The sequence below is a fragment of the Exophiala dermatitidis genome (assembly GCF_000230625.1).
Source record: "Exophiala dermatitidis NIH/UT8656 unplaced genomic scaffold supercont1.5, whole genome shotgun sequence".
NCBI lineage: Eukaryota > Fungi > Ascomycota > Eurotiomycetes > Chaetothyriales > Herpotrichiellaceae > Exophiala > Exophiala dermatitidis.
This window is the reverse complement of record NW_008751650.1, coordinates 1,567,369-1,590,317: the sequence shown is the minus strand read 5'-3', so window position 1 is coordinate 1,590,317 and position 22,949 is coordinate 1,567,369. Positions and strand designations below refer to the sequence as shown.

Here is a 22,949-nt window from a genome sequence, read left to right as displayed (position 1 = left end):
GAGGCCAAGTGCGGCTGGCAGGCTGACAACCGAGTTGATGATCGTGACGACTTGCTAAGCTTCCGAGTGAACCACTCGACTTTACTGCCCTGCATGCGTTCGACATGATCCGCGGAGAAAAACTGGCTTGGCGTTATGATTCGCCGTTCTCACACGCAGTACACTTTGCTCCTCCGTAGCTCCTCATGTACTCTGAATCTGGAATCTGAGTCTCCCGCTTCCGGCCAAAAATACAACCCAACACTGGCATCTCTTTACCACCATCTGTGTCCCTCTCCTAAGATACTACTTACCACAATCTCCTTATACCCTCTCCAACCATTTTCGCCTAGGCTAACATTTACCAACATGGCGCCCGGCTCGAGCCGCAGCGTCTTCGTGGGCAACATTCCCTTCAGTAAGACGCACGCGCTTTGTACTCTCCCACTCTAACTAACAACCTACAGATTTGAGCGAGGAGAACATCGTCAAGATTCTGAGCTATGCGGGAACGGTCGTCAAGTTCAGGCTTATGACGAACCCAGAAACCGGCAAATCGAAAGGCTTCGGCTTCGCAGATTTCCAAGACGCAGATTCCGCCGCAAATGCGGTTCGCAACCTGAACGACTTTGAGATCGATGGACGCAAGATCCGAGTTGACTGGCCTCACAATAACGAGAAAGACGCTCCTCCCACGAACTACGATCAGACGAACGCCCCTGGCGGCGACAGCATGCAAGGCTCAGGCGCTGGCGCTCTTCCTCCCATGCCCGCCGGTGTTGATCTGCCTCCGAATCTCAGATGCACAGATGCCATTTCACAAACGCTCTCGACTGTCCCACCACCGCAACTTCTCGATGTCCTTACACAAATGAAAGCATTAGCCATCTCCGACCCGGCGAAAGCGACCTCCCTCCTCAAAGCCGCACCACAACTGTCCTTTGCCATATTCCAAGCTCTCATCCTGATGAATCTGGTCGATCCTAAAGTTTTGGCACAAGTGGTAGAACAAGCCGCCGCGAGACCGCCCCAGCCAGCAGCACCTCTTCCTCCTCCACAACCTACTCCGCAACAATACCCCGGCTATCCTGTTGTCCCTGGACAAATGCCTCCTAGACCGGCTCAACCTTACACACCTACTCCAGTACAACAACCGCAGCCTCCGGCGCCACAGCCTGTTTTGACACAACAAGAGATGATTCAGCAAGTGTTGGCCATGGATCAAAGAACGATAGACTCGTTTTCGCCCGCTGAGAGGGCTCAAATCATGCAGATCAGAGCGCAGATGGGTGTGAGATGAGAGGAAAGAAGCTGGATCACATAACTTACTCTACACGCCGAGTTCTCCCGCCGAGTGAAAAGATGATCCTGTCGCGCAGCGACACTACAGCGCATTATTCAGCTGGCCGACACGTCCATCCCAGATATCCGCTACACATAGCCTGCAGCTGTGCAAAGGCTGAATGAAACTAGTTCACCCACCTGCTGCGTGAGCGTAAGGTTGCGCCTTGCTATGCCTCCTCACATATCATGAAAGTCAGCCAAGCCGACTAAAAGATTGTGGCATGAGGAGTCACGTAGTGTCACTCTTGGTGTTCCTTGCGTGTGCGCGTCAGGTTGTTGAGAATGGAACCAACAGAAAGCGCGGCGACAAAGGCAGAGCCAGATTGGAGGCATGAAGCGGTTGGCACGACCCACGACAATATCGGCAGACTTTAGATGAAAGTAGGTCATAGTATCAGGTGACGAAATGAATAAGAATTGAATCTTTGCGTGCGATGATGCCGCGAAGAAAATCTATTTGCACAGTGCAAACCAATCAAGGGTATCAAAGTCTTGTGACTGATCGTAACTCGTCCTCACGCCTCCCTAATTTCCATTTCCCCTTTGGATCTTCTCCAGAAGCATGTGCCATTGTTCTTCTCCTGTCCAACCCTCCTGCCCTCATGCCTTGTCTATTCCACTACTAGCAGGACTCGTACCGATTCCTTCGTCCGTATGCGCAGTCTGCGGTCTCAACGGGCTGCCCTTCCTACCATCTTCCCTCTTCAGCCAAGACGCCCGACTCCCACGACTACGTTCGCGTGGTGGCATAGACGGCAGCGGTGACCCTCTAGGGGAGAGTGACGCTCTGGGCGACGGCGATGGCGCTTGAAAATCCGAGACACCCGTGATTGACCGCATATGCGCATCTCGGGGATTCCAAGGCGACGACGCGGGTCCAGTCAAGCCTTGGACCTGAGCATCTCGGTGCGGTGCAGGACTCGATCTCGGACTCGGACTGTAGTACTGGTACTCCTCGCCACGCTTTTTCATGGGGCTTTCGTCGTAGGGGTCCCAGCCGACACGCCGCCTGGCCTCTGCCCGCAGGGCTTGTCTGTAGTGTTCATCGCCGCCTGCGCCGGTGGAAGCACTCTCCTCGAGGAAGAAGTTGAGTAGCTCGTCGGTGATGGAGAGATGGGACTGCTGCTGGAATTGTTGCAGAGAAGTCAGTCGCAGGAGGAGCTCCAACAACGACAGGGATGTTTTGATACCGTTGACCCATGGAGGCGACTGGCTGGTGCGGAATGCCTGGTTCTGGTTCGCTTGAGACGGAGATGGAGAGCTGGTACTTGCGGTACTAAGATGCATATCGGACATGCAGTTGGCAAGTTGTGAAGCAGCGGCATCATCATCAGCATGGTAATTGTCACCGAAGTCTGTGCGAGAAGTGTCCTCCTCGTCTTGTTCTTTCTCTCCCGCTTCGGTCTCGGCGTCGGATTCTTCCGAGTCGGACTCGGAGTAGACTTCGAATGCAATCCATTCGGGATCCAAGGACGGCGGAAACCGCCATGGGTCCTGATGTCTTTGGCGAAGTTCATCATCGTAATGCTGTTCGGGCTGCTGATTCTGTGGTGAAGTAATGCCCTCTTCATCCTCCTCGCTGAGTTCTTCTTTTCGCATCATCCTCCTTGGAGGTATGGCATTGACATCTCGTTTCAGTAGTAGAACGGGATGGTTGCTTTCTGCGTCAGATCCAATGTTCAGGACTTTGCTGGTGTCTGCGTAGAAAATTTTGGATATTTGGTGAATTGGGATCATTTCGCGGATACCTGCAAGTGCCACATCGTCAAAGGGACCGGGGCGGGGTTGATCTTCTTCGAAGTCATGCACGCGGTCATCGTCAAAATCTTCAATGATCATCATCTGGTAGGCATATTCGTCTGCCCGTGCATCAGCAGGGAAGATGCCGTTGACGTCTGACACTGGGCCGGGAGACGAGATTTCGGCAGAAGGTGTAGCATCCGAACCAGAGCCCGTACCGGTCACCAGATCGAGAGGCACGCGTCGCAGCTTGACTCTGGCTTTATGAATGACTTCTTTCCAAGTCGTCTCGCGGATGTCTTCCTCATCCTGTGGGCGGTCATGGCCGGCAAAGAGCATGTACACTGTCAGAGTGAAGGTGGGTCCGATTTGCACAGCGCTCTGTGGAGATAATGCATATTGGGTGTCGCCTGCGGTCAGAAATGTGCTCGCTTGCAATAGTCTCGACGGAGAGACAGTGTGTGGTAGTGAGGTAGACAGGCTTGCCCCCGAAGTAGTGATTGCAAGGTTAATGAGAGGCACAGCATCTTCGATGCGTTCCAGCAGACGATTAATGTCCCGGACCATCCATTTCAACTCCAGCTCCGTCTGTTGATCGAGGTGCTTGACATTTTTGCCGTTTTTAGAGGCTTTCTTCTCCATGTGCTCTGCCGCTTTAGCCAGGCGTTGACCTAAGGATTGGATCTGGAGGCGCAGCTCTTTGGTCAGTGCCACGGCGGACTCAAGAGAAGTGTTGCCTCGCGCCGCGATCAACTCGATCATATCGATTGCCGGGGAGACGATTCGAATCTTGTTTTGAAGGCGTTGCTGGGCACGGTAGAGTTCATCCCGGGCATCGCTCTTGGGGGCGCTATTGAGCAGTTTTGTGGACTGTTTGATGGCGTACGAGGCCGTCAATGTGACACCAGACCGAATGGCATAGTTCATAGCCTGCTGGGTCACCTTGGACAGAAAGACGTCCATTCTGAGGAGTCACGGTACAGAGAGCCTCAATCGTTACCTAGGTATGATCTCGCGGAAAGAAAAACAGAAGTGTGGGAAAGAAGATTGATGGACTAAAGAGGTACATCTGTTTTGAGGTGCATTGCAGGCAAACATGTTCCGTGTCGATCACTTCACCTTCAGTTAGCACGAGCATTCACAAGCCCATAGTCACATGTCGCGATAGACGAGTGAATGCAAGTGAGGTACTAGTAATTTGTTCTTCTATTGAGTATGTTACTACAGCGCCTGGCCACCTTATGATGTCGCCGACACTGGATCCCGCCGTGTTTTATATGCGAAGCAAACAAAGCAAACAATCTGCGCTGTCATTCGACGTCATTCCAAATCCATGCCAAGCAACTCCCCGATCAGGTTTAGTGCCTGCGCCAAAATGGACCCCAACTCGAAGTCGAAGTCGAATGTGAAGTGGCAGTGAAATATCAGAACTCGAATCCCGCACCCCTCCACCGCCTGCAAAGTCCAACGCCTCAACTGCTGCTTTGCTGCGCTCGATATTATATCACCCGAAGTCTTGCAGTCAGTTCTATCACACATAAACCTCCTCCACCCAGCTTAGACCTTCGCAATGTCCGGCAATTTCGATTCCTGGGAAGATGCGGCGGCGCAGGATGAAGACCTTTCAAGGCAGACACAACAAAACCTCAACATAAATGCCAACTCTTTCAGGCCTGGAGTCGCATCTTTCCAGCCTGGTGCCACTTCTTTTCAGCCAGGCCAGCCATATCAGCAGAACGGCTATCAGAATTATGGTTATGGTCAGCAACAGGGCTACAATCAATACGCTCAATATGGCCAAGGCTACAACCAATACCCGCAATATCAGCAGCAACCACAGCAGCCACAACAGCAGCAGCCAAGACAGGGCTACAACCAAGGTTACAACAGCGGTCAATTTGCGGCCTACAACCAAACCCCCGGAGGCTTTCAACCAAGACAAGGTGCTCCCATAAGCATTGCCAAAAAGTCTGATGCCCAATCCTCGTCTGCCCAGGCGCCAAAGCCGGCAGCACAAGCCCCAGCTCCCGCTGCCGCCCCAGCGCCCAAAGCACAGGCAGCTGCGGCGCCTCCCAAAGCCAAAGTACTGTCAATCGGAATTCCAAGCTCCGCCTCGGCCTCGCCCAAGAAACCCGCGTCTCCAACAACGAAAGAGCCGCCCAAGAGTGAAACAAAGGCTGAGACAAAGGCTGAGGCGAAGGCTGATGCAAAAGTGGATGCGGGATCCAAGGTTACTGCGGCTAAGGCTGTAGAGAAAACGGGAGAGAAGGTTTCGGGGAAGACTTCCCCGGCACCGTCTTCTGGAAAATCCTCCCCTGTGCCAGGAGAGACAAAGAAGGGCCGGACTGCAGAGGAGGTCGCCCAGGAACAGAGCGCCGATGTCGACGCCTCAGTGCTGGCGGAAATGTATGGAAAAGAACATGTCAACATCATCTTTATCGGACACGTTGATGCTGGAAAATCGACTTTGGGTGGTCAAGTCCTTATCCAGACCGGTATGGTGGACGAACGTACCTTGGAGAAGTACAAACGAGAAGCCAAGGATGCCGGCCGAGAGACCTGGTATATTTCGTGGGTTTTGGATTTGAACAAAGAAGAACGAGCCAAGGGAAAGACAGTGGAGGTCGGCCGAGGCTTCTTCGAGACCGAGAAGCGGAGATACACCATTCTCGACGCTCCTGGCCATAAAACATACGTCCCCAACATGTTGAGCGGTGCAGCTCAAGCGGACGTTGCCATTTTAGTCATTTCGGCAAGAAAGGGTGAATTCGAGACCGGTTTCGAGAAAGGTGGTCAGACACAAGAGCATGCTATGTTGATCAAGACCACCGGCGCCAAGGAGTTAGTCGTCGTGGTCAACAAGATGGACGATGTCACTGTAGAGTGGTCGAAAGAACGCTACGACGAGATTGTGGGCAAACTGAAGCCGTACCTCAAGAAGCGAATTGGGCTGGAATCGACCTTCATGCCTCTTTCGGCACAGACTGGGCTCGGTGTGAAGGATCGTATTCCCGCCGATGTTGCTAGTTGGTACAATGGCCCGTCGCTGCTCGAATTCCTGGACAACCTGCCCAAGATTCAACGAAACATCAATGCTCCGTTCATGATGCCTGTGGGTGCCAAATACCGAGACATGGGCACCATGATCGAAGGTCGGATCGAAGCCGGCGTGGTGCAAAAGAACTCGAACTACATCATGATGCCCAACCGGGAGGAAGTCGGCATTGCCGCACTGTATGGCGAGACGGAAGAAGAGATCCCTTATGCGACTTCGGGCGAGCAGGTCCGCATGCGTTTGCGAGGCATTGAAGAGGAAGATATCATGCCTGGATTCGTGCTGTGTTCGCCCAAGCGTCTCGTGCACTGTGTCAACCAGTTCGAAGCACAGATCAGCATTGTCGAGCTCAAGTCCATTCTGTCGGCTGGCTTCAACTGTGTCATTCACGTCCACGCCGCGACCGAGGAAGTCACCTTCGCCGCGCTCCTCCACAAGCTTGAGCCCAAGACCGGCCGCAAGAGCAAGAAGCCGCCCCCATTTGCGTCCAAGGGTCAGAACATTATTGCCCGCCTTCAGGTTACTAGCGGCGCAGGCAAGATCTGTGTTGAGCGCTTTGAAGATTATCCCCAGCTTGGTCGATTCACGCTTCGAGACCAGGGCCAGACCATCGCAGTCGGCAAGATCACCAAGTTGATTCTCGAGGAGTAGACGCGCAACCTGTTCCTTCGCATTTTCACATCCGTTTGGGATTCCTTTCTGATTCAGACACGGAACAGACCTCGAGGGTACGAACGAACGCATTACATGACTAAACTGCCAAATAAAACGGGGGCTGACCCCACACCATGACATGACTGGACAGCAGGGATGGGGGAATCTTGAAGAGCAGATAGACGAGCTCCAAGTGTCCACGGGCCGGGATTTGGATGGGATCCTCCGGACTGTGGTGGTTTATACTACAGCTGCTAGTGTAGAGGCAAGGAACGATTGCCATATTTCAAGTTCGAGCCTTCAGTCCGCTAGCCATCTTTCTAAGGTCATCTGACTGCTCCCTGTACGGAACTGGAGGGTTCATCAATCACACATTTCCTACCGTTATGCCTTTCTTGTTTTCTTTTCTCACCGCCAACTCTAATCCGGAGCCAGTGGTGGCTTTTTTTTCTTTCCAAAGGAACTTTACTTTACCCTAGGCAAGCCACAGTCCTGTTGAACGGTCCTGGACTGTCTAGATATACAGTGGTGGATGTGGTTACTTGGTACCACCAGTAGAGACACAAATACTGGCCAAGGTCATTGTTACCCCACGCGGTGGTCAGCGCAAGCTTCAGCGTTGGCGACGGTCTATCCCGTATCTTGTTAAAGGTTCAGCCGTACATTCATGACCTAAATCCATGAAAAGACTTTCGAGCCGAGCTTGAATAGCAAGAGGGATATGAAACAAATTGTACGTGGTTCCCTAGTACAGTAGGTATGTAGGGAGGATCAAGTTTCATGATTTAACTGATCTTCGAAACACAAGGAAGGCTGGAACATGGGTGTTTATTTAGGAGGCGTTCTCCCTTTCTACCTCATTGCAGCTTGACTTGAAGCCCTTTGATCAGGTTTATTCGGGGTCTACAGCGCCATAAGTGCGCGCAGACTACTAAATAGAGCAACTGAAACGAGCACGGCCGCCCCGTTTGCGAAAAGGGAACGAGAGTCCAAGACCAGGATCCCGCATCCCGGATCCCATGCCGTCTTGTTCCAAGCAATGACGACCTGACCGCAATGAAAGGCGAAGGGTGGAAAATAGTTGCCCTCGAAAATGCCGTCGTGCACATTGGACCACCAGCGCCAACATGGTTGTTCTCAAGCCGGGAAAATAGAGATGCTCCGCGATGGCGCAGCGTTAAGTGCTGTTGGAAAAGCCCTGCAGCGCAGCGACGCATGTAACCGTAATACAATCGTCCTCATCGGTTGTCTGCCTGTCGGGTTTCGTTCGGTCTCTCGAGAATCCATGATATGATGCACACCCGGAGAATCCGATTCCAGCAGAGAAATCCTGAACCATCCCGAGCGCAGTGAAAGCCATCAACACTGTCTTTTTGTCTGGTTGATTCCACAGCATAAAGCAAATGCAAATGTTTTTGCCCTTTCTTCCTGTCTCCATACGCCCCTCGAGCCCTACCTTTTCCCATATCGTATTCACCACCGAATTGTTTTGTGTCTGCAGTTTCAACTTCTTGATCCGGAGATGCGTGCACATCCACGGCATAGCACCACAGCCTTGGCCAATACCCTCACGTAACATAAGGTAGTCTCTGCCTCTGCCCTCGTGCGCAATCACCGTCACGTAACAGTTGATCGGTTTAAAACCCTCTCCCTCTCCCCCTGCCGCGACCACCACCTCTACCACGACCACGACCCATTCCCCTTCCACGACCACGAGCAGCACCATCGCCTTCCTTTCTCGCCTTGTTCTTCGGCTTAGGCTGGTCGTCGATCAACAGCGTGTCCAGCGGTAACGAGTCCGGCAAGATGAAATATCTAATCGTCGAGCCGCGGATGTTGATCGTGTCGAGGGAAATGGTTTCGCCTGGTGCTGAGGGGCTCGATCGGTTTTTGGTCGTCATCTTGACGGCGCGCAGGGCCGTGTTCATCTGTGGCGAGACGGATGTGATGGTACCGTGGACGATGGTGCCGTTTTTGAGTTCAATGGTGACCGTTTCGTTGGCGCATTTCATGAGGAATCTGTAGGACATGGTAGTGTTAGCTGGAACGACTCTCTGAGCTCTACTAAACAATCAAAAAGGGGACAACGGACCTGACGAGCTTCATTTTGAAAGAGACCTATTGGTGGTCAACCTGGACACGCGCCGCTTGACGAAGTGGTTCTGAAGTTTGAGGTGCAACTCGTGGAGGACAATGTCGTCCTGGTCTTGCAATAACAGCAGTCGATGGGATTCGCTTGTGATAGTATAGGGAGGAATTGGTCGGTCGGTCACTTTAGATGTGTAGGCAGTTTGTTGTTGCCGTTGATAAGTATTAAACACACCGCGGACTGGCACTGCATTCAAGTTGCGCACCGCAGCATGAACTTGAACTTTGCGGGCACAGCCTTGCGCATTAAGGCACTAGTGCAAATTAGTACTAGCTTGTGCTGGCTGCTCAAGCTTGGCAGGTTTGTTTCGACTTCAAGTTCAGCCTTGCGAAAGTCGGGCACCCATGTAATGAACCACCTCATCCTCCCAATGAACCACCCTCCGGGCCACCGCTCAACGCGTCGAACTCGTTCTTAGTCTCTCTTCAAGCCATATCCAATTACTCTGAAACTTATTCAGTATGTCCTCCGAGACCTAGCAAGCTATTCAGGCCATCGATTCACCGTCCTTTCCGCTGTTCCCATTTGTAGCTGAACTGATGACATGGTATAAAAATTGAAGTCCCTTCCCAAGGCTATGATTAGATACCACACTATCATCTTCAAGGAAAAAAGAGTGCCACAACGAGAGTCTGGCACGACCTTGGTAGATTAAACCACAACCTACTTTGCTTCGCTCCGCAGGATTACAAAGTTCCAACCACCCCATCTTCCTCTTACTCAATTATTAGCCATTGCACTTGCAGCTGAAACGAAACACCAGTATCCCTAGGTAGTCTAGCAGCATCACGCATCCTTCCTCTTCTTAATCACCAAGATCACCACGGCACTACCACCTTCAGCCCAATCTCTCCCCTTCCCCTCCGGCACCTCTTCCATGATCTCCTTTGTACGCCTGACCAATTGATCAACACAGTCCTCAATTTCCCCCGCGGCAAGCTTATCCTTATGCGCCTCCCGCCAGCGCGTGACGGGACTAACTGTCCCCAAGCCCATCTTGATCTGATCGAAAGTGAGTCGTCGGCCCACAAGGAACTTCTCGCCCGGCGGGACATGGCCGTCCTTATTGAATTCGAGACGTTGAAACTCGTCCTTTGGAAAGACTCGTCCCAGGTTTCCGTTTCCTTTTCCTTTACCATCTCCTCCTTGGCCATCCTCCACATCATCCCACGGCAACTTCAGCCCAACATACAGTTGCCTCGTCAATCTGTTCCCCGGCTCCTCAAAGTCTCTGAGGACCTCGTCTTCAAACTCTGCAAACAACTTATGTAGTTTCTCCACATTCGGCGTGTCCGGGTTACAGTAGCCGCCCTTTGTGCACCAGAAGATAATACTCCCTCCAGGCTTGAGAATTTTTGCTGCTTCGGCATAGAACTTGGGCAGATCGAACCAATGTGCCGCCGTGGCCGCGGTGATGAGATCGACGGACGGGCCATCTTGACCTGTCACCTCCCGCAAAACAGGCGCCAACTGACTCAACTTTTCGGCCTCGCACACCTCAAATCTGATCGGTTCGCCGGACTTGGTGTTGACATTGGCCGTGCCCTTGCGCGCCACTTCGATCATGCTTTGACCTGGGTCCGCACCCAATGCGTGCTTGAACCGGGGAGCAAGGGACCGCGTGGCTGTTCCGGGTCCACATCCAACATCCAACAGGACGTCCAGCTTTCCGCCCGTGGAGACATGTTTGTCGACGATGATGTCGATTAGACGGTCCGGATATGGTTCTCGGTACCGCGCGTACGCGGCGGCCGAGGACGTGTCGTAGTTGCGGAAAGTCTTTTCTTTTGGAGTCTGGGATGGAGGATCTGCTGTTGCGGAAGAGCTAGTTAAGGATGCCATCTTGTGCGTTTTCACAGGAAAATTGCTAGTGGCACTTGTTGCGCTGACGCTGGATGATCTGCCTAGATGTCCTGAGTAATAGCCTCGAGGCAGTGGTCAAGCCGGAGGAATAAACCAGATCGAAGGAACAGGAACAAATGCTGCGGCGGGATGAGCGGAAAGTCGCCGGTACGGACGTATCGATCGATAAGACCGATGGCCGAGAAGATATATCTCGGGTACAAGACAGATCCGACAACGAAACGTAACGTTCCACCACAAGTATAAGAAACAAACTTGTTGGAGTCGACCACCTCTGCCTCTGATCGATTCTTGTCGCAACTTTGCCGTGGACTGATCAGTTGAAGAACAACTCGTCGACACTACTAGGAATTGAGTTGAGGTCTTGATGTTTACTGTAAAATGTAGGTCGGAGAGGAGAGTGACTCATTGATGCCTGGCACTAGGGCGAAATATAAGCGAAATGAGGCACAGCGGTAGAGAGACCAAACAGATACGAGGTACTATATACAGAACGGCTCCAGAGCTGAACTAGGGGCGTATATATGCAGGAGTACCTACGTATAAAACATTTATGTGCAAGACACCACTATGGACACCCACATCAATGCATGATTAGTAATCGCCCACCGCGCAGCCCAAGAGGTTCAACTTCAAGTCGGCTAATCCTATACTTGCCCTGCATTGTACCTACACCACGACATGATTTCTTCAAAAGGGCAAAAAAACAGGTCTCACAAGCCCAGTCGTGTAGAGGTGTATGAGTGACTGAAAACCCCCGGTGTTTTATGCCATCAGGGTTTTTTGACCGAACAATTATGGTCGAGAGTATTTTATGGTCGAGAAACTTATTTTATAGCCGGCCCAGTTTGTTGAAACTCGAGAACTAGACACAATCCCAAATCAACCTACCCACCTAGGCCATAGGACCCGATGGTGGTGAAGTGGCGATTGTTGGGGATAATTGCGCGACAGATAGATATAAAGGTTTAAAAAAGAGCGCGGACGGTGAAGCATGTGACGCGGTCATACCAAGACCAAGTCCGTATCGGGAGCTGACATGCTCTTACAATATGCACGTCGCCTGCCAGTTGGCAGCACTGATTTGATTAAGCTATCTGAGATAATGATGGACGACTGTTGACGAAGTCAGGAAGAGAGGGCCGGATGAACTCGAAAGCCCCCAAGCAAAGAGCAGCAAAACACGCTTGTACGCTGGCAACAAGAACAATTCACACTCGGGCTCAATTTGCACGCACGCACGCACGCTTGCCTTTCCTTTCCATCGCTTCAAAATCACGGTGGAAACGCACAAAACGAAAAAGCTAAACGCTTCTCAGACCGGCTGGGAAGTGCTCACTTTGAAAAGCTCAAGACATTCTCGACCCCAACGAACTTTGTCTGCCACTGCCTACCGGAACAGGTAGTAACGACATACGTTTCCCCTTTCCATTGGCCATCGCTAGAACACTGCTTGGCCGAGTGATAGTTCGCTTCGATAGTGGACTCGAATTCGGTTCTGTAACCTGATCATCCTCTTCGTTGTCGTGGTCACTCAATCGATCAAGTTCATCAGAGTATATCTCTCTCTGGCCTAACCTCGACATGGTTCTAGGATTGTGGGTGATTGAACGTAAGGGTAGACCAGGAGAGGTGCCATAGCTTCTGCTCAGAGACGATGCTGGCCTAGGGACTGTAGCCCCGCCCATGGTGGGCTTATTCTGGCTATGAACTGCAAGAGAAGATGGTGATCGGATGGTTCGAGCTGCAGGGACACTAGAGTTGCGAGCTCGATGATAGGGAACAGGATCCATGAGTCGACTCGTCCGGCCCGGAGGCGAAGGATCGGCGACTCGCTCCGCAAATGATCGGAATCGCTCGGTCTCTTTCTTTGGAGGCGTAGGCAGCATTGTTGTGGGTGAAGAAGTGGCCTCCCGGCTCAGCGGACTTCTCAGCGGCAGCGCTGTGCTTGATGATATTGACCGCGGGGTATATTTTCGTGCGGTGCCTGGTTTAGGAGCGGACGACGAACGATACGTTGGTGCCAAGGTAGTGTCGGAAGGTTTCACTACCGCGGACCATCTTGGTTTGTTCGACAGCGGCGTTGGGCCTGGTCGAGATGGGGCAGGGATTACTGGAGGTGAGTAGACTCCCTGACGATAGACCGATGGCTTGCCTGACATTGGTGACACTCCACGTCTAATGCTGCTGCTACTAGCCTGAGACATTGGCGTGGTAGGGCGCCTACTTTGGGAGAGTATTGACGCTCGTCTGTTGGCGGAAGTTGGAGGTGGCGGACGAGTGGAAGATGAGGTCCGATGCTTAGTATAACCGTTGAGTCCATATTTGGGTGTGGACTGTTCTGATCGTTGCGGTGGCAGATCAACCGACGAAGGAGGTGAAGAGCCAGGAGTCCCGGCAAATGTGGTGCTCGTGAATGAACGATCTGCAGAGACGATGCTTGAGATCGACTCACGGAGTCTGGAATTCTGTTGTGTCGTGTACGGCTCAAGGAGGGATTCAAGATCCTCCATTGTGTCGGTCAAATCTCTCATTCTGGACGACAACTCTTTGTTCAGGCGAAGAATTTCTCCGTTGACCGTCAAGCGATCCTTGAGGCCTTTCTGGATGATGGCAAGAACGCGGCTGATGGCCGGCCCATAATGCATCCTTTTCGCCTCAAAGCTTTCAATCCTTCTGGCCAAGGCAGCAGGGTTGACCACTTGGTAGTTTTCGTTGATGGCCTCCTTGACCTTCAGGATACTCCGCTCCACAGACTCACACATCTTCTGTGCCTGTCGACCAGCGTTCCGAAAGACGATCACCCATCGGTCTTCACTCAGCTCGCGACGAAGATTGTCCGCCTCTTTTGACAGCTCTATCCAGTTTCTTTCCAAGCGCTCCCGTTTGTCGTCGAGCTCGCGGCAAGCCATGGGAAACATCTTTTCTGCCCGCGACTGGAACATCGAAAGGCGCATTGGAAGGAAATCTAGAGATGCCCGAAGCGGTTGCATGCGTGCGAAAAGAGCCAGGAGGTTCGAGTCATCCTGAGGATTCTCAATGATCGGAGAGCCCAGAGGGGACTGTTCAAAAGGCGGCAAACTGAAGCGAGCATTAGGGGTGGTCCTCCTGTTGGACGGTTCGTCAATAAAGCTTTCCAACTCGTTCAGGTCGATGGCCTGGCTTGGACCCGTCTCGGTCTTCTGTTCCTGGTATGCCATGTGCCTTTTCTCTTCCATCTCAAACACCAATTGACTGAGACTGTCCATCTCTGCTCCCACATCTCCGAGGACTTTGGCCCATAGCTCTTCCCATTCCATGGCCAGTTCCACCTGTTCATGGACCTTCTTTAGGTTTTTGCGAACATTACCCCATCCCTCGAGAGTGACTTCCATTTGCTCGACGACCGCCTGCAACTCTTCCGGTTTGACATCGCCAATGTCCCGGCGTCCTTGTAGCTCTTCAATCGCGATGACATATACATTGATCAAGGTTTCGAATTGCCGGATGGTCTTGTCGGTTTCCTCTAGTCCCAACCTTCCAGCCGCGGCTGCCCATTCGACATCATCATCGGCGTCCAAGTTCTCCAGTACTTTCAGAGCCTTCTTGTTCCATGATTGTATCTGTTCAGCGGCGCTTGTGATGGCTTTGATCGCTTTGCGGGCAGTCGGTAGGGTGGTGACTGTGGCAGCGAGGGATTCAGCCTGGGGTATGTTAATCCCCGTCAAGCTGGCAATCTGGCTGCTGAACGAGGCTCTCGAGAAGGAATAGACCGAATTGCTCCTAGATAGATTCTCTGGAATCACAAACGACGCTGCATCACTGCCTGGTCCGGAAGAAGAGGAGGAGGAGCGCCGCGGAGGCGCCTGATTCGAAGGGGTTGGGACGAGTAGCTGATGGAGGTCGACATCGCTTTCAATTTCCACCATTGATGGACGGCGAGGAGCAGAGGTCATACCAGCCAGCTGGGCGAACCCTGCTGTTCCTCGGGGCTCAAATCTCAGTACAGATCGGATGTGGTGTGAGTCGAGGACTTAGGCTGCGCTGTCCTAGACGGGCGTGCATCGACAGACTGAACACGCGAGTTTGTGGTCCGGCCGGATGCAGGAGCGGATAACATAGGAGGAGGGAGATTGATCTGTGAAAGGGGCCGAAGGCGTGGAAATACTGTGGAGGGTAATGTGGATGGTGATACTAGTACACGTGGATGGATCGGTGCAGGAGTTGACAACAGTAGTAGTTGTAGCAGATAAGTGAAGTGCTATGATGGAGTAGTAAATCACAGCAATTGAAGTTGAAGTCCGCCAGCCCAGCGGCCCAATTCAAGTTCTGGCGTGAGATTCGTTTAATTGTTAGGCTGTCTACTTAAAGTGAAGAGCACCTTATTAATTGATAGGAGTCCGACTCGGTCGATAGCAATCCATAGCAAACCAGGATCTGGCGTTGGCAAGAAACGCGCCTCGCATTCAGATATGGACACCCGGCTCCATTCCTCAGCCACTCGGCGGACAGATTCAGGCGTTGCGGATGCGAGCTGACATCAGTCCTCGATCCAACACGCGTGCCCCGATAAACACTGCAACAATCATCAACAAACCGAAGCCTGAAGGAGCAGCTGCCGGCGCCACCTCTACAAACAACACTTTTTAACTTCTATTTGTTTATACCGGGTCGGCTTCTTCTTGTTTCTAGCTCTGAAATGGAGAATTGTTTGCTCGGCCACCGACAGGCGTCGATGCACAGAACTGACACATGAGCGCCGATGGCCTCTACCAAAACCATAATCACAACCTCTGCTGCAGTGGCTGCATCCAGCCGGATTGCATACAAGGCTGCAGACAAACGCGACCTAACTGTGGCAACGCGACTCGTCTCCCATGAATCAAGTGCTCCGTTGCGTCGTCCCATGGCTCATTGCCGAGCCACCCAGTTAATCCTCTTTACAGTATATTATTGTACAGGAATATCAGCGTCGGCTGTTGTCTCACCTCAGATGACCTCTTCTCTTTCCCAGCCCGTGGACTTGATGTGTTCGAGCCCTTTGCCGGGATGAGGCTTGGCTGGGTCCTTGTACACCGAGACGAAAGGGTTCGGATCTTGGGTGGGATCAAGGTTGCCCAAGGTGTGGTGGATTTCGCGGTGTTTGGCCTCGTCGGCTCTGATATAGTAGAGGAGGTCCTTCATGGTGCGGTGGCCCTCCGGCATTTTCCAGTAACTCACTGCGATGTCGGGGGCTTCGAGATTCTGCCACGCCGGCAGCTTGCCGTTCTCCAAGTCCTCGATGGCATAAGTGTATGTCTTGGTCGCTTCTTCCTCCAAATAGCCGACAAACCGGTGGCAGATCTTTGGAGAAACAAGGTAGGCCAGGAAAAAGCCGTTGGCGAAGACACCCTGCGCTCCCATGATCATGAGCTTCATGAACCAGCCTGGTTCAGCCATCTTGAGGAAGGTCAGGAGATGCATCCGCTCGTTGTACGCATCTTCCAGCAACGTCTCGATCCTGTGCGATGTCTGTCAGTAAGTGACTTTCACACAGTTGCTCACTCAGGTACGTACCATCCATTGTCTCTCTTCATTCTCCGCAAGCTGCGGAAGTGTCTCAACATGCCTCCCACCATGCCGGGCACCCCAGCGACCGTCTCGAGGAAAATGAACCGGACCAGCCATTTCCTCTCGTTCATAATGTAGGGCTTATTGGGGTCGTGACGGTATCCCGTCGCAAGGTCTGTTCCCCAACGCAGGAACCTCACCATGTTGTACGCGATTTTGTCGGAAAGCGTGCGGGTTTCACGATGAGCTATCTCGATCTTCTTGAGTTGGTCCTCGGTCGCCTCTTCGTGCGGCCATGATGCAGGTCTGTCAAAAGGTAAGTTCGGAGAAGTCTGAAGATAAGGTTGAGAAAAACTTACGTTACTCTGATGTTTGGGGCGTTTTTCGGTGGAGGAAAGAATTCCAGTTGTGTTCTGCTGGAGACCGAGAAGTTCCGTCGTGAGGGTTGATTTAACGGTCGAAGGGCAGCATAGCTTGCTCGAAAAGCTGATCCCCTGGCAGCTGTGGTCAAGGCTGAGGTAGCGAGGCCTCGACTCGCTGTTCTTGAGATATTGTTCGTGAGGGTGGGTATGAAGAGTACTTTGGTTGTTGAATTCATAGTGGTAACTATCGTCAACAAGAGTCAATCATGAATAGTGTGTCAAGTAATACAAGTCATGTATGGTCAGCAAGCATAGATGCAAGGGCAGTATTCGACATATGGGCATTTTATATAAATCGTCCGAGAACAAATGGTGCCATCCATGGGATCGGGCTCTAGGAGGGCGAATGGCCACTGCGGCGTTGTCATGCAGGCAAGATGCGACATATTTTGTCGCTATGCGCCTCGTGTATCATCTATCACAGTTGAGAGAGGAGCCACGCCGTGAACAGTAGTGACTCGGAGTGGATGCGGGCGCTTGATCCTCGTGTCCTCTTGAAGTCTAGGCTGACGGGGACACGGCAACAGGATATGTTGTAAGTTGTACGTAGGTACAGTGTACACGCATCAGCCCGCACTCATGGTCTCCCTGACATTGCTATCTTCGGGCACTACCAGCGGTACAACCTAGTACTGTAGCAGCGCCTTGTCGCACGCTCCCGATGCACGCTATTTTCTCATCGCCGTCCAGTTTCTCCACGGCCTACGCTGACACACCTTCCGTACTAGTAGATCTTAACTTTTTTTCTACTACCCCAAACTCCGAGCATGTACCTTTTATTTTGAATTCGGATATATTCCACTCAAGAAAGTGCAACATTCCAAACAGACATACATTGTCCGCCGCGGAAGTGTTCGCTCACGGCTACATTTTGCGTAAAACCCTGAGACTTTTCACCTGGACAAACACATGCATTCTTATTAGTAATCCTGATAATGGGCCGGTGAGCAACTGGGGTCCCACTCGGCGATCTGGCTTTGACACTGGCACCTAGTATGGCTGCAAAAAAGATTACAAAAATAGTCTAGTTTCCGCATGAGTCGAAAAAGATGCAAAAGCCAGATGAACCAGATGACTTGGGGCTGGGCGGGAGAGACCGGAGGGCAGAGGCTGAGACAAAACCAGGAGGCCCTCACATTCGGGGACTGCCAGCGGGTGAGCACGATATCGGGGAGATTCGGAACATCATGTGCCAGATTGCCTCAAGGCTGAGGACTGCCCATGTTCATGATATCGAGTTCCAGCTTATTGGAATTGCATTCAAACTTGACTGTGTCTGCTGACTGCTGCCAGTTCTCACTATTGGTACATTTATTCTCTCATGCTGCACTTCGTCTCAGCCTTACGACTCGGAGACCGATCTCCGTCCCACCACGGCATTCGGGTTCCGCCTCTATCATTACATAGTACTGGAGATGAGGAATCCATGCACTGCATGCAGCCCTATTCCACCCGTTGAGGCATGACGTTTCGAGCAATCACCGAGCCCGCAATCGTCAAGATTCCTTTGTCTTGGCTGGCACTCGTTGAACTCATAGACGGGCGGCATCGGCCGCATGGTCATTGTTGTACAAATATGCGTTACTTGGTTGAAATCTTTTTCTAGGCCTCAAACGAGCGTTCGCCCTCTTTGGGCTGCAGCTCTTTGGTCTCAACTTTGACAACATGAGCTGATCTCGGGCCAGAGTTCAAGTCTGCTGTGAGTTTCTTCAACGAATCCGGGTCGCCTTGAGCTTCTCCAGCCACCTCGAATGCCGTCAGCCAAAGTGGCGAATGAGTAAGATGAGGAAGAACAGGTACCTACCTTGCCGTCTGAGGTGTTCTTGACATACCCTGTGATGCCGTAGTGAGAGGCTTTCCGCTGGACAAAGGCACTACTCAACGGTCAGGAATGCACCACAATTTGGTCGCGTGCCCTCCAGGCTGGAAAAAGACGTACCGGAAGCCAACACCTTGGACCGTGCCATGGACGGTAAATGCAATCCGCTTCAGATTTGACATGTTGGGCAGAAGTGAACTACTCGTTGACGATTGTAAAGTGTTTCAGCAGCGAAAAAGGGTGGACAGAAGAGACCTCTTGGAAGCGTTCCATACTACTATCAAACAGTCCCTCGACTCGACATGGTTTCTCGAAAATGCGATGCATTCTGAACCAAACAGCGGGAATGCGGGGCAGATTGGCCGGTGATGACGCCAGAAGGACGTTTCAGCCAGCGTTAATTCGGGATAAGGTACCTTGCTTAGACCCTTTCCGGTTAAGAGCCAGACGGCGTAGTCAACGCTAGAACCCTTTCGTCTGTTAGTTCAAATCTTGGCTTAGTCAGGCCTCTTGTGCCAGAAAGCCAATCATGGATTAGGCTGTGCGGTGCCTGCGGACTGTGGAGAGCGGAAACGCGTCGCAGCCTGGCCAATAATCGGACAACTGGCACGATGTAGGATCCATCTCCAATTATTGTGACAGACAGTGTGAGGTGTCGGCTCCGCGTAATGTCAACAATGCTTTTGGACACAGGCAGGACGACAAGGGAAGCATTGCCTTCCCAGTTTACGCGTACTTGAGAAATCTACCACAGTGGACGTAGATAGTATCTCAGATATGGGCTAAGATACAGTGCTCGATGACTGTAGCAGTCGTCCTGGAATACGGGAGAGGTGACAGCCGGCGTTGGCCATGACCTGCCTGCGATCTTCCCCTTTCACTTCATCTCCCACTAGCGCCGTCCATCCAATTTCACAACGCCTCGGGCTCTCCATTTCCATCGGCTAGAGCGTTGTCCTGTGCTTCGTGTCTGTCTTGTTACAACCGGGCGTTGTTTTTGCATCTGAATCCTGCTTCTTGCTTTCTTGGTTCTTCGCAGAAAGCACAAAGCGTTAGAACATATCTCAGCCCTTTTACTCTGTCCTTCGCTCTTCGAACCAAGCCACCCCCAAGTTCACACAATACTCAGACCGTCTGCCAGCCATGAGCAATGATTCAGAAGTTGCCTTGACCAACGTTCCCTTCCAGGCACATTCGCCGGGACCTTCGCCTTCACCTTCTCCGAACCTTCTCCCGACCCCTGACACCGCCAGCCTTTCATCAAACCGATCCTGCTCCGGGGTGTCTTCCGTATCGACTTCTTCCGCGTCATCCAATGCTTCGTCGGTTTCTCGAACGAGTGTCACCGCTCGTCGCCGTGGATATGTTCGCCCACAAGGAGTATCGTTTGCCGAATCGGCCAAGAACAGAGAAAGTGTCATGTGTCTGGGCAGCATAGCCCATTTGCAATATTATTTCGCCCGGACGGGTCTGTTGGACGGGAAAGGGGGTCAGATGGCAAAGAAGAAGCAGAATGGAGAATATGATATTCCTCGGATGTCTCTGTCAGCAAATCAGGACATTGTCGAATCGCCGATTGATGATGAAGCCCAAGCTCTATGGGAGGCCGCACAAGAAGAAGGGGCTGAGGTCATGCTACCGCCAACCGTGTCAACCTACAGTCACCGGTCTCCTAACGTGCCTCCGCCGCCGGACCAGAAAACCATGAAAAGGGAATTGGTCGAAGCCCTGGAAAATGCCTTGCAGGCTGTGGAATCATGTGAGAAACTGCCGGCCGAGGGCGGCGAAGAACAAACCGAAGGTTTCTATCAGATCCAAGGGCTACACGTCCTCGACACCACCACACAAGCAATCCGTGCGGCTAGATTGTATTACACGCTACATCCAAACCCGCAAAGGCTGAACTCAATACGATCGGATCAAGAGTTGCGGAAAGACCTCTATTCTGTTTTGGATGTGCTCAAGAAATGTGCCGGTCGTAACTTTGCTGGCGGTCTTAGGGAAGACGAAAGATTGGCTGTCTTGGTCTGGGTCAGCGATGTGGGGATGATGATTGATCAAGAAGCCAAACTCGAAGAGGCCGACAAGCACCAGCGGAAAGACTGGCATTGGATGACGGATTCCAAGTGGATCGATCGCGAAAGAGAACGCGACATCAACTTTCTCGACTTTTTGTTGAAAGGCCAATGTCAATCTCCCCACGATCAGCAGGATGTGGACCCAGAATACTTCAAGAGTCTTGCTGATGGTAGAGACCTTGTCCGGATGCACAATGCGGCTGTGGACCGATCCAAAAAGCGGTTTGACTTTATCAAAAGCTTCCACGAGGATGTGACCAAGCCGTACCGACGGGCCGACAATATTCGTTTTTGGCTCAAGGCGGCAGAGCTGAGGTGGGAGCTCAGGCTACAGCTAGACGTAATGGCTGTCGCCAATCCCGTGGACAATAGTACTACGTGGTCATCTTTCGAAAATGCTGTTCGAGAGTGGAGTCGAGGCGTTCGCGCGGAATTGGCCAAAGACTGGAATGGAGAGGAAGAACGGTCACTCCACGCTAGGGCGCGTAGTCTGGCCATGGCTAGCCCCATGTCCAGTCCATCAAGAAAGGCAGATCAAGCACCTCCTCTCCCCAGTCCCGCCAGGAGAATGGCAGTCGCACCTAGTCCACTTGCACTAGGCAGTCCGACAAAGACGGTTGCCGGCTCTGAAACACAAACACCCGACAGTCCAACTCCGAATGGCGCACTCAGCAGCTGCGAGGAAGAGTCATAGGATAAGGTTCAAGTTGCCCTGAGCTGGATCATCATGGGGGGCACTTTTTCCTTCATTGAGGAGGATTTCTTTTTCCACCCAAAGCATTACGATACCCACGCAAAACGTTAAGCAGCAAGCGCTAATCATACAGAGATATTTGGAGAGATTCATGGTTGTCCTGGCCCTTTTAATGTTACATACGTTGTACTTCATATGGCATGAAGCCTGCACCCTTAACGTGTCGAGAGCATATTATTGTTTCTTGCAGTCTGTGCTGGTGTCTCAGACCGATAGGTAGCAGAGTCTACATATGTCATAAAGACGCTTGATATACTTTGTCCATTGTACACAATAGGCTAGTGATACCTCTGCTTCCCAAACTTAGCAGACCAGGTCCATAATGGTCTTACTGTGCCTTAAAGTACTGTTACTTAGTACTACTAGGAACGTGATTATTCTTTTTAGGTACTGTACATGTCCATCGACCGGCACAAGGAGCAAACAATGCCACACGTGATACCCACAACCGGAATCTTGTCTTCTGACTTTCATCCACTTGAAATTCGGTCAGCGATATAAATTCCTGATACTGGTCTGCTCTAGTAACTAGATAGATGTTTACATACTGTAGCTGGTCCCTCCCTCCCACCTTCGTTATGTATAAGACAGACCACCGTAGAGCCTGGTCCTTCTTTGTGAGTACATAGATCTAGGTGGGATCTGAGGCTGGGATCTGGGGGATCCGAGACCGCTTGCTGGCTATGGCTGGCTACTACATGGCCTCCTTCTGAGCCGCCCCATCAACACTTGCAACCCACTTCACCCGCTCCGGCGCAAATAGCTCGACGCCCGGTTTGTTGGAATTGATGACCCCCACGTCGTCCAGGATCCCGGCTTTGATGATTCGCATCCCGTCCTTGCCGCCGAACGAGTCGCCGTATCGATAGAGTGTTGTTCCTGTAGAAATGATAAGGAAAACGTTTAGTGTGACGATACGGCTTTTCTTTCGACATTTGTGGAAAGTTTGGAGTCTTACCACATTCGGGACAGAACCCATTGATAATCGTCTTGCCCGAGTCGGCGGTCTTGGAAATCTCCTTGGGCGTGCCGTCGGAGACTGTAAAGTTGGAGCTGGGCACCACAATGTTGTAGCTGTATAGGCCGCCGGAGATCTTGCGGCAGTCGGCACAGTGGCATAGGGCCTTTGGAGAGAGGGGGCTAGTTAGTTTTGAGGCTGTCTGTCTGTCTCTTGCAGCCAGTGGTAGGTGGTCTCGGGGAAGAAGATTTTGTTTCAAGGACCCCGAGTCTTTATGGAGAGTTGCTGCGAGGAGGGGGTTGTTTGTGTCTTTTGGAAAAGATGGCCTGTAAATTGGAAAGGGGATCGGATGAAATGCAACGCCAGTGCAATGTAGTAGTGCTTAAGGTACTTACCGTCATGGCTGGGTCGCCGGTATATTCGACCTTGATGTTTCCGCAGAAGCAGCTTCCGGAAGGCATGGCTGGATGAAGTCTGAACTGTTGGTTGGTTTCGTCGGATTGGGCAGGATAGTAAGTGACGCGATGGATGTCTGGTGGATGTCAGAGAACTGTAATCGGACACAGGAAGGAGTCGGGCTTTTGTTTTATACTGTATGCTCTACT

The 22,949-nt window shown here is 52.0% G+C and overlaps 10 protein-coding genes across 10 annotated transcripts; 3 read left to right on the top strand and 7 right to left on the bottom strand.

Annotated features, from left to right (window-relative positions):
- The first annotated feature begins 200 nt into the window (after positions 1-200).
- HMPREF1120_06158 (nucleolin) lies at positions 201-1,816 on the top strand. Its single transcript, XM_009160353.1, has 2 exons — positions 201-397; positions 447-1,816. The coding sequence occupies exons 1-2, from the start codon at positions 349-351 to the stop codon at positions 1,277-1,279; spliced, it is 882 nt and encodes a 293-aa protein (XP_009158601.1). The 5' UTR covers positions 201-348; the 3' UTR covers positions 1,280-1,816.
- Positions 1,817-1,923: 107 nt separating this feature from the next.
- HMPREF1120_06157 (uncharacterized protein) lies at positions 1,924-4,026 on the bottom strand (the record flags this gene model as incomplete). Its single annotated transcript, XM_009160352.1, has 1 exon — positions 1,924-4,026. The coding sequence occupies one exon, from the start codon at positions 4,024-4,026 to the stop codon at positions 1,924-1,926; it is 2,103 nt and encodes a 700-aa protein (XP_009158600.1).
- A 429-nt stretch (positions 4,027-4,455) lies between these two features.
- On the top strand, positions 4,456-7,570 carry HMPREF1120_06156 (peptide chain release factor eRF subunit 2). The gene has a single exon (XM_009160351.1). The coding sequence runs from the start codon at positions 4,634-4,636 to the stop codon at positions 6,767-6,769; it is 2,136 nt and encodes a 711-aa protein (XP_009158599.1). The 5' UTR covers positions 4,456-4,633; the 3' UTR covers positions 6,770-7,570.
- An 839-nt stretch (positions 7,571-8,409) lies between these two features.
- Positions 8,410-8,802, bottom strand: HMPREF1120_06155 (small nuclear ribonucleoprotein D1; the record flags this gene model as incomplete). Its single annotated transcript, XM_009160350.1, has 1 exon — positions 8,410-8,802. One exon carries the CDS (start codon positions 8,800-8,802, stop codon positions 8,410-8,412), a length of 393 nt encoding a protein of 130 aa, XP_009158598.1.
- A 905-nt stretch (positions 8,803-9,707) lies between these two features.
- Positions 9,708-10,763, bottom strand: HMPREF1120_06154 (uncharacterized protein; the record flags this gene model as incomplete). Its single annotated transcript, XM_009160349.1, has 1 exon — positions 9,708-10,763. One exon carries the CDS (start codon positions 10,761-10,763, stop codon positions 9,708-9,710), a length of 1,056 nt encoding a protein of 351 aa, XP_009158597.1.
- Positions 10,764-12,133: 1,370 nt separating this feature from the next.
- Positions 12,134-14,692, bottom strand: HMPREF1120_06153 (uncharacterized protein; the record flags this gene model as incomplete). The annotated part of the gene is made up of 1 exon (XM_009160348.1): positions 12,134-14,692. The coding sequence occupies one exon, from the start codon at positions 14,690-14,692 to the stop codon at positions 12,134-12,136; it is 2,559 nt and encodes an 852-aa protein (XP_009158596.1).
- A 685-nt stretch (positions 14,693-15,377) lies between these two features.
- On the bottom strand, positions 15,378-16,974 carry HMPREF1120_06152 (alternative oxidase AlxA). Its single transcript, XM_009160347.1, has 3 exons — positions 16,673-16,974; positions 16,320-16,619; positions 15,378-16,263 (listed from the first exon to the last, which is right to left on the bottom strand). The coding sequence occupies exons 1-3, from the start codon at positions 16,909-16,911 to the stop codon at positions 15,753-15,755; spliced, it is 1,050 nt and encodes a 349-aa protein (XP_009158595.1). The 5' UTR covers positions 16,912-16,974; the 3' UTR covers positions 15,378-15,752.
- Positions 16,975-17,490: 516 nt separating this feature from the next.
- On the top strand, positions 17,491-21,695 carry HMPREF1120_06150 (uncharacterized protein). The gene has a single exon (XM_009160345.1). The coding sequence runs from the start codon at positions 19,698-19,700 to the stop codon at positions 21,324-21,326; it is 1,629 nt and encodes a 542-aa protein (XP_009158593.1). The 5' UTR covers positions 17,491-19,697; the 3' UTR covers positions 21,327-21,695.
- On the bottom strand, positions 18,338-18,736 carry HMPREF1120_06151 (acylphosphatase; the record flags this gene model as incomplete). The annotated part of the gene is made up of 3 exons (XM_009160346.1): positions 18,338-18,481; positions 18,540-18,609; positions 18,675-18,736. The coding sequence occupies 3 exons, from the start codon at positions 18,734-18,736 to the stop codon at positions 18,338-18,340; spliced, it is 276 nt and encodes a 91-aa protein (XP_009158594.1).
- Positions 21,696-22,080: 385 nt separating the features above from the next.
- Positions 22,081-22,805, bottom strand: HMPREF1120_06149 (uncharacterized protein; the record flags this gene model as incomplete). Its single annotated transcript, XM_009160344.1, has 3 exons — positions 22,081-22,265; positions 22,345-22,510; positions 22,740-22,805. 3 exons carry the CDS (start codon positions 22,803-22,805, stop codon positions 22,081-22,083), a joined length of 417 nt encoding a protein of 138 aa, XP_009158592.1.
- Positions 22,806-22,949: the final 144 nt, after the last annotated feature.

What these genes read in the sequence shown, in the direction of transcription:
- HMPREF1120_06158 (XM_009160353.1), top strand. Translation starts at nt 349, where the DNA reads ATGGCGCCCGGCTCGAGCCGCAGCGTCTTCGTGGGCAACATTCCCTTC. An exon ending in CGTGGGCAACATTCCCTTCA is followed by an intron (nt 398 to 446) that starts GTAAGACGCACG and finishes AACAACCTACAG; the next exon opens with ATTTGAGCGAGGAGAACATC.
- HMPREF1120_06156 (XM_009160351.1), top strand. Translation starts at nt 4,634, where the DNA reads ATGTCCGGCAATTTCGATTCCTGGGAAGATGCGGCGGCGCAGGATGAA.
- HMPREF1120_06152 (XM_009160347.1), bottom strand. Translation starts at nt 16,911, where the DNA reads ATGAATTCAACAACCAAAGTACTCTTCATACCCACCCTCACGAACAAT. An exon ending in GCCCCAAACATCAGAGTAAC is followed by an intron (nt 16,620 to 16,672) that starts GTAAGTTTTTCT and finishes ACCTTTTGACAG; the next exon opens with ACCTGCATCATGGCCGCACG. An exon ending in ATGAAGAGAGACAATGGATG is followed by an intron (nt 16,264 to 16,319) that starts GTACGTACCTGA and finishes GACATCGCACAG; the next exon opens with GATCGAGACGTTGCTGGAAG.
- HMPREF1120_06150 (XM_009160345.1), top strand. Translation starts at nt 19,698, where the DNA reads ATGAGCAATGATTCAGAAGTTGCCTTGACCAACGTTCCCTTCCAGGCA.